We start from the raw sequence: 8,103 nt of genomic DNA, 5'->3' as shown, positions 1-8,103 counted from the left end.
CTCCGCCACAAACAATAGGTCAGTCCCCGCGACACACTCAAATTCACACTCACACTCACACTACCCTCGCTCACAGTCCACATTCTCACATAAATGTTTTTTTTTTATTACCCACCATAAACGCGTATCCTTCAAACTTCATGAATCCACCACATCATATCATAATATACTTCATTTTTCGTTACGAATATTGCTTTTCCATTATATGTAGATATTTTTCACAAATCTAAATTTAGTTGCAAGATTTTTACAAAATTGGCGCACACATATAAAATGTTTTGCATGCACACGTTGATGCATGGAACTTTTTTTTTAATTCAGCAATCGCCCAAAAAGCTCACGGATGCGTCCCGTACCGAAGGCTTAGCTTATACATCATTAGATGAACTAGCTTTTACAATTGCTTCGTAAAGTTGAAATTGATTTTTATTCTAGAAACTATATAATATATACATAAATTGATTTGTCTTTGCATTCGCGTCCGCAGTATAAACAACAGCACGGGCGCGTCGGGCACGTCGACGCCGATCAAACCGCCCGCGCCCAGCTCCCCCCACCAGCGGCCTAATAATACTGGTGAGTGTTTGTTTTTATGAAAAAGATTCAGAACTAGCGCTTCGCCCGTGGTACATATATAGCCTATGGCCTTCCTTTAATAAATGAACTATCTAACACTGAAAGAATTTTTCAAATCGGATCAATACTTCCTGAGATTAGTGCGTAATATAAACAACTAAAATAAACAAACAAACATACAAACTCTTCAGCTTTGTATTATTAGTATAGATTAAGAAAACGTATTTTTTTATTAATGGTGTAATTTTTAAGAATAATTATAATATGATGTGTAAAATTAAGCATGAAAAATTGCGTGCTATTAAAAAGACCGATACATGAAATATTACCGAAATCAGTTTTAATAATATATTTTATAATACATTAGACCTGAGTGTAATCTCGCTAAATTGAACTTCGTTAATATCCCTAATCAGTGAGAGCCCATATCGGATTCGTTTAACTGCACGCTACATTGTTTACAAAACAAATGTGCGTTATCACGAGTGAATGGGCTGAGAAGCATTCACGTATAGCAAGTTGGCGCGACGCCAAACATTTTACGAATCTCTGTCAAATTGGCGCGTATCCAAGCTCGATGAGACGACGATTCCGGCCAGCAGTCGCGTATCTGTATTCGGCGCGCGTTCTGTTCCATATGCAAAATTAAAAAAAAAAAGAAAAAAAAAACAAAAGTAAAATGCTTTCCCGCGCAAATGAAGAATAAATATGGACGATGGTAATTTGATGAGCGCATGTGTCGATTGTTTTGTGTGTGTGTGTGCTATATTGTGCCATTTTAATAATTGCGTCGTTTTAGTTTACGCGAAATTTCATTATGTAATTAATTTCATTGTTTTGATTTTAAATTCGCAATGTTCATCGTTAAACGTTATGTTGTGGATGAGTACGTATATAAGCAAGACGTTCGACGTAATGCATATGTAATGCGCCATCTAGTTTTGTTCTTCTGTCTGTTATTAGAAATTGGAAATAATCGATGGAATTAATTATATTTTATTGAATTACGTTTTAAATAAAATTGAGTTACATATTTGTGAAGTAATAATTACAATAAATTCTCCCGCCGCATCATTCGATATGTGTAATTGGAAAAATGTATTTATATGAAACTCGTTATTCGTCGGTGTTAGAAATCACAGGAAATACAATTGCTTTATAGGCATGAATAATTGCGTATCAAATCATAAAAGCATATTTGTTATGCGTTACTTATGTGTTATTTTAATTATGAACAGTTTCATTTATTTTTTGTATCGTTTTTATTTTATTATATTTTGTGTATAATAATATTATTAATTTTTATTCGATAATTGTTTTATTCGATAAAATGTTGTATTGGTAAGAGATTATCGTTTGATTTTTATATAAAAAAAATAATAATTAATGTTTACAAATTAAAAAATATATATAGATCTACGTAGGTATATATAATCAACTGGCATAAAATTATATATCTAATATTAAACTAGTTAATGGCGGTTATTTAGGAATTTCCCGTTTATTATTTTAGTGGGATATAAAAAATGATTAACAACCTTTCCGCCTCGGCTTCGCTCGCATATTCAATTGAAATTAACAAAGTAATTAGATGTTTCACCGCTATAAAAAGTATTCTATTATGCCACTCTGGCGGAAAATATTTACTAAATCGCTCTGAGACTCCGAAGAAAAGAAAATATATTTTCGCATCTGCAACATAAAGTCCAGAGCCTGCAGTGTTATAGTTTCTTTATTTAGTGAATTGTACCACAAAATTGCACAGATTGTGGAATCATATAGAGATTGCTCGTATTTGATCTTTATAACGAAGAGGTCACGCGAAAATATTACGTTAATGTTGCTTTTTTTTTCTTCATTGAACCATCAATTTCAATCATAATCACCTAAATCCCTACGCGCAACAAACAATAAATTTTGTCATATCATCAATATGTACATGTAAAAATTTAAAGATTGATTTAAATTGGTGTTGTATTATTGCAGAAGTGTTGGAAAATGGTCCAGTGTCGAATACGCCAGTGCACACGGCGACACACCTGCCGCCGCCCACGCTACCCGCCCCTGTAAGTTTACGTGTATGCAAATGTAAGGTCGATTGATGCAATATTTATTTGATTATAGAATACTTGATTCTTTTTTGGTCATTTTGTCAAATTAATGATATGTATCTTTTTATCTCTGAATTACACATCACAGTTTCTCTATTTATTGTGGTTTTAAGTAATTTTTTTTTTCTGAAAATATCAATGCTGTATTCCTTTGTTGAACAGTTCACAGAGTTATATGCAAGAAGTGATAACTAACCATTCTTGCTATAAACAATATAAATAATATCATTGAGAAATTGAATAAATTTTCTTTGAATTTGTATAGTTTTTGAACGCAATAATTCCACTCTGCAGACGTCAAAAAGTTCGTCCGCGACGACGTTATCGAGCGCGATCGCGAACCCCAACCCCAACCAGAACGCGAGCACGAACCCGAGCGTGAACGCGAGCGTGAACGCGAACGCGAACGCGAGCGCGAACACGAGCCTGAACACGAGCGTGAGCGTGAGCCTGAACGCGAGCGCGCGGAGCGTGACGCCGTCACCGCCGTCGCCGCTCGCGGTCAACGGGCCCGTGCACAATGCGCACCACACGCCGCAGCACATGTTGAACTTGAACAAGTGAGTTCTTGTTGCGTGCTGTACCGCCCAGAGAAACACGCTGTGTTTGTAGTGGTGCAAACGGTAACCGTATCTGGTGGAAAAAAGGGAATATTATATCATAGACTTGTAAAATATTAACACCAATTTCGATCTCTAAATAAGTGATGCGCCAAATGCCATGTAAATATATTTATTGTTGTATCTTGATTTGTGGATAATATCGTGATGATATTAAAACATATAATTCAATTTCATGTAAATAACATTTCGTTTACTTAAAACTCTTCAACACAAAACCGACCGGTTTTTATCCGAAAAATGTGGTCAATAGTGAAATGTTTATATACGTTACAGCGGCAGAGTGAGCGAGCCGCCGAGCACGCCGGCGCCGAGCGCGGCGGGCGGCGCGGGCGCGGGCGCGGCGGGAGCGGGCGCGGGGGGCGCGGCGGGCGCGGGCGCGGGGGCGGGGGCGGGCGGCCCCGAGCGGCCCACCACCGCGTCGCTCAAGAGCATGGCGCAGGAAGCCGTGCACCGCGCGGGGCTCGACGCGCACCACACGCAGGTGCGCCGCGCCGGGATGTTCTCGAACGTTCTAGAACGTTTTTGTATTGTGCGCGAACGTTCTAGAACGTTATAGAACATGGTCAACGTTGAGTGAAACTATGCAGTTATGTTTTAAGAATCCTGATTTGATTTGATATATGTACAGTGATATTCTGGAATGTTCCAGTGCTATTCATATTTAACGAAAATTGTAGATCATGTAATTAAATTATTTTATCGTTTTAACTGAATGCAGTTATTTTTTCGCAACTTTCTAAATAAAAATGCATTATAATTATGTAGGTATACAGTGATATTCTGCAATGTTTTAACTTGACACTCTTTTATATGTATCATTAAATTTTTTGCTATTTCTAAATTAATACGTGTTTCATACTGATCTGCATCAATTGGTCTCAACACGCATATTTTTGCATATAAAACTCACTAGTAGAGTAGTAGAATCTGACTAAATTCACATTACATTAAATACTATACTTATATATAATAAGTAATATTTATATAAACTGCATTTTATAAAACACCTTTATGACCTAACATAGCTTGACTTGAGTAATAATTCAAGTTTTTCAAAAATATGTACTATGATATTATTCAATTGATATTTTAAAAGCAACAAAATCAGCACTGATAAGCATAAATAAACAATTGCAGAACACAAGACGAGGAGTCCCCCTCTCTCAGGCGCACATCCCACCGTTATTAGGAGTCGCGCCGCTGGGGCCCTTGCCGCTTAACTCGGTACGTGTATGTATTCTGTTGTGGCTATATATTTCTTTTTTTTCTTACTTTTAAGTAGTATAAATAAGTTGAACATAGTCCGATTGTGTTTGCTTGTAAAAGTTACGTTTTAATGTTTTAGGAAATTGCTAATGCACTAGATTTGTTTGTTTAATTTTTTTCGGCTATGGCATCAAACATCCCATAGCTGAGCTTGCTCCTAGCTTTAATTAATTTTTAACCTGTTTTAATATTCCTGACAATAAATAAGTAAAAAAAACAAACAACAACTTTTACATTATTTCATCCGTCCAACTAGATTTTTTTTTTTAACCGACCAAGAATATTCAATGTCGTTTAGAGTTTACAGCTGCAATGTAAACGCTATGTCACTCCCGCAGGAACACCAAGTGCAGTTCCAGATGATGGAGGCGGCGTTCTACCACATGCCGCATCCGTCGGACTCGGAGCGAACGCGGGTATACCTGCCCAGGAATATTTGTCAGACACCCGCATATTACAATCAGGTAAACAACTGAGATTGGGTAGTATAAATTGTTATTAGTGGGTTTGATGTTACGGTTCGTTACGTTACGCGTTACGGCGCCAGTTAGTTAAGTTATCACTTCTGTTGGATTTTACGATTCACATTACACATCCACAGTAATGTTTTAAATTGCTTCAGGAACAGGAAATTTCTCTTTAATTGTGTATACACTAATTATGTGTTAAATCACTTATGAATGTTTGAAACTTGATAAAACTTTCTATCTAGACTAAATACGTAATAAGGCTTATTGATCAGGTCCCTAATAAAATTATTATATTACCTCAATGTTATTTCTTGAATAAACATAATTTAATAGAAATGTGTTTGCCTGATTCTTATTAAATAAAAAAAATGTTTCTAAACTATCAATAAACAACTTAAAGTACACGCAACTCACGAGAACCCGCTACAAAATTGCAGGTGCTGTTACCCCATTCGGACACCGTGGAGTTCTTCCAGCGGCTGTCCACGGAGACGTTGTTCTTCGTGTTCTACTACATGGAGGGCACGAAGGCGCAGTACCTCGCCGCGAAGGCGCTCAAGAAGCAGAGCTGGAGGTTCCACACCAAGTACATGATGTGGTTCCAGAGGCACGAGGAGCCCAAGGTCATCAATGAGGAGTATGAGCAGGTGGGATTGGGTTGTATAATGTGTTGTGTAGAAGTATGGTTGGCAGTTTACATTTTAAGTCTTTCATATGTATTACTAGCTGCGCCCCGCGGTTTCACCCGCGTAAGTCCGTATCCCGTAGGAATATCGGGTAAAAAAGTTGCCTATATGTTATACCAGTTGTCAAGCTGTCTACGTACCAAATTTCATTGCAATCTGTTCAGTAGTTCTTGCGTGAAAGAGCAACAAACACACACATTTTTACAAACTTTCGCATTTATAATATTAGTAGGATTAGTAGGATTTTGACAAGGAATCTCTATTTTGGTCTTGGTTCTAATTAAATAATATTATTAATTAAACAATAGCATTTTTTTTATCTTTTAATAACATGTAAAAAGGATCATTTCGAGTTTCGCTTCAAAGAATCTTTCGCTTTAAAGAGGTCATATATATGCGGCACCAACCATTGGTGCCTCCTTCCACCCCCACTCGCGCTGATCTGACCAGCAGGCGGCACCTGTTGCAGGGCACGTACATATACTTCGACTACGAGAAGTGGGGCCAGCGCAAGAAGGAGGGCTTCACGTTCGAGTACAAGTACTTAGAAGACCGCGACCTGAACTGAACCCAGCGCCGCCCCTCCGCCCGCGGCTGTGACTCAGTGAACGAACAAAGTGTTTAGTGTAGTGACAGTGTATTCGAGCAATATCAAATGAAGCCAATATCGACCAAGGTTGCCTTGTACCGATCCTCGTGTCATTCCATTGTAAGTATTAACCGTTCCCGCTTGTTTCTGTGATGCAACCGAGGCGTTCGAATTTTTATTTGTATGTAGAAAGAAAGTACGCAGATTAATTTATTCCGTTGGATGTGTTACGATTTGTGTGGCGCCTCGTTGTCGTTCGTGTCTTTTGTAAAATAATATTTTTTTCGCTCTTCTGGCAGTTTGTTATATTGTACAGTAGAGTAACGAATTTGTAAGCGATCGAAATTGTGAATCATTATGATGAGACTCAATAAGTATAATAAAACATGTGATATCGGTTTAGGGCCCTCAGCGCACTTGGAAATTATGGTTTTTTCAATTCAATCGGACGTAGATATATGTCGGGATGTATATTATATTAATCATGCTTTACTGAATCTCATTTACTTGTAAAACATTTATCAGTCACATAATTTACATTGTTATTGTTTACAAAAAATTCTCATAGTGTAAACAATCAATAAAGTAAGCGAGCCTCTATTGAGATGTTGAATGAACGAATACCTCTGCTAAAGCAATACTTAATATAGTATAAAGCATAAGTCCAATGAATTTTTACGCTAGTCATGGTTCAGTGCAGCAGTGATTTTGCCGTTGGTTTGGGATCTATTAAGTAAATTGTTATTGAATTATTGTAACATGATGTTGATTACGAACTTGTCAATATGCTGTCGATTGTGCTATTAGAAGTGTGCGTGAAGACAGTATAAAAACTTGGCAACTTTAGGTAATTTAATTAGGTCCAACGCGTCATACTCACAAATGTTTTTAATGGTTATCGAAAAACGACCGAGCCTCGATATTTTTGTAATTATTAGATCCAACCTCAACGGTGAGAATCACAATGAAATTGAAAAGATTCAATCTGAGAGCGCTTTGGGCATTTGTTTTTAAAGTTTATATAGAGACTGGTTTAGTTTGAAATTATTAAAGTGCTTGTTTGTTTTACCACAAAGTATTCGTCGATACGAGCCTGGCAATTGTTTATACGCAATGGGAGTGTGATTGGCGAAGAAATTACGAAAATTTATTTTAAGTTTAGGCCAAATTTTCATTTCATTTGTATAAAGGATGTGAAAATTGACCGTGGAACATTTTTGTAATGGAGTTTATGTTATATATATATTAACTCTTAAGGTTACGACGTAATTATATACACAAATGTGAAAAGCTCAAATATATTTTCCCAAAGCGACTAAATTATGTGTGTAATTTGATAAATTTTACATTTGCTGGGGATGAGACATCTATATATAATTATTTAAATGATATAAACGACGCCACTGAGGCTTTAATTATAGCATGGGCCAAAGGTAACACAATAAATTATTATACTAATATCTGCATATCACAATGTACTTAACGGCAATCCTTACACCTTCGTTGTTACAGCATATTCTATCGTTATCATTCAATGCGGAATGGACACGAAATGCTTTCGGAAATAGAATGCGCTCGCAATGTGCCTAAATTATTTCTACAAAGAGAAAAGATATTCTATACTCAGTTATGTTTATTAAATGTTTATTCGAAAAATTTTTAAATCGTATTTGTGGTAATTCAAAGAGCACTCGTAGCTAAGAATCGAATATGTCGTCGCACGCCCCCGCGCCGCGCTGCGTCTGCGCATCCGAGCCGAGGGTATCGATCAGATCACTGCCA

General features: G+C 36.9%; 1 protein-coding gene across 5 annotated transcripts in view; it reads left to right on the top strand.

Moving 5' to 3' along the window:
* The window catches only part of LOC119838688 (CCR4-NOT transcription complex subunit 3), a 14,511-nt gene extending 7,549 nt beyond the window's left edge, over positions 1-6,962 (top strand). For 3 of the 5 annotated variants that reach the window (XM_038364766.1, XM_038364764.1, XM_038364762.1), the window contains exons 8-15: positions 488-576; positions 2,563-2,642; positions 2,982-3,247; positions 3,584-3,791; positions 4,448-4,540; positions 4,915-5,040; positions 5,484-5,693; positions 6,202-6,962. In XM_038364766.1, the coding sequence (XP_038220694.1) occupies positions 488-576; positions 2,563-2,642; positions 2,982-3,247; positions 3,584-3,791; positions 4,448-4,540; positions 4,915-5,040; positions 5,484-5,693; positions 6,202-6,300 (1,171 nt within the window). In that variant the 3' untranslated portion in view covers positions 6,301-6,962. The remainder of the gene's footprint in view (positions 1-487; positions 577-2,562; positions 2,643-2,981; positions 3,248-3,583; positions 3,792-4,447; positions 4,541-4,914; positions 5,041-5,483; positions 5,694-6,201) is intronic. The other 2 variants (XM_038364763.1, XM_038364767.1) reach the window with 1 other exon arrangement.
* The last annotated feature ends 1,141 nt before the right edge of the window (positions 6,963-8,103 follow it).

Source organism: Zerene cesonia, unplaced genomic scaffold (genome assembly GCF_012273895.1).
Source record: "Zerene cesonia ecotype Mississippi unplaced genomic scaffold, Zerene_cesonia_1.1 Zces_u004, whole genome shotgun sequence".
In the NCBI taxonomy this organism is placed as follows: Eukaryota; Metazoa; Arthropoda; class Insecta; order Lepidoptera; family Pieridae; genus Zerene; species Zerene cesonia.
The sequence above is the reverse complement of the archived record's forward strand: the minus strand, read 5'-3'. Positions and strand labels throughout refer to the sequence as shown.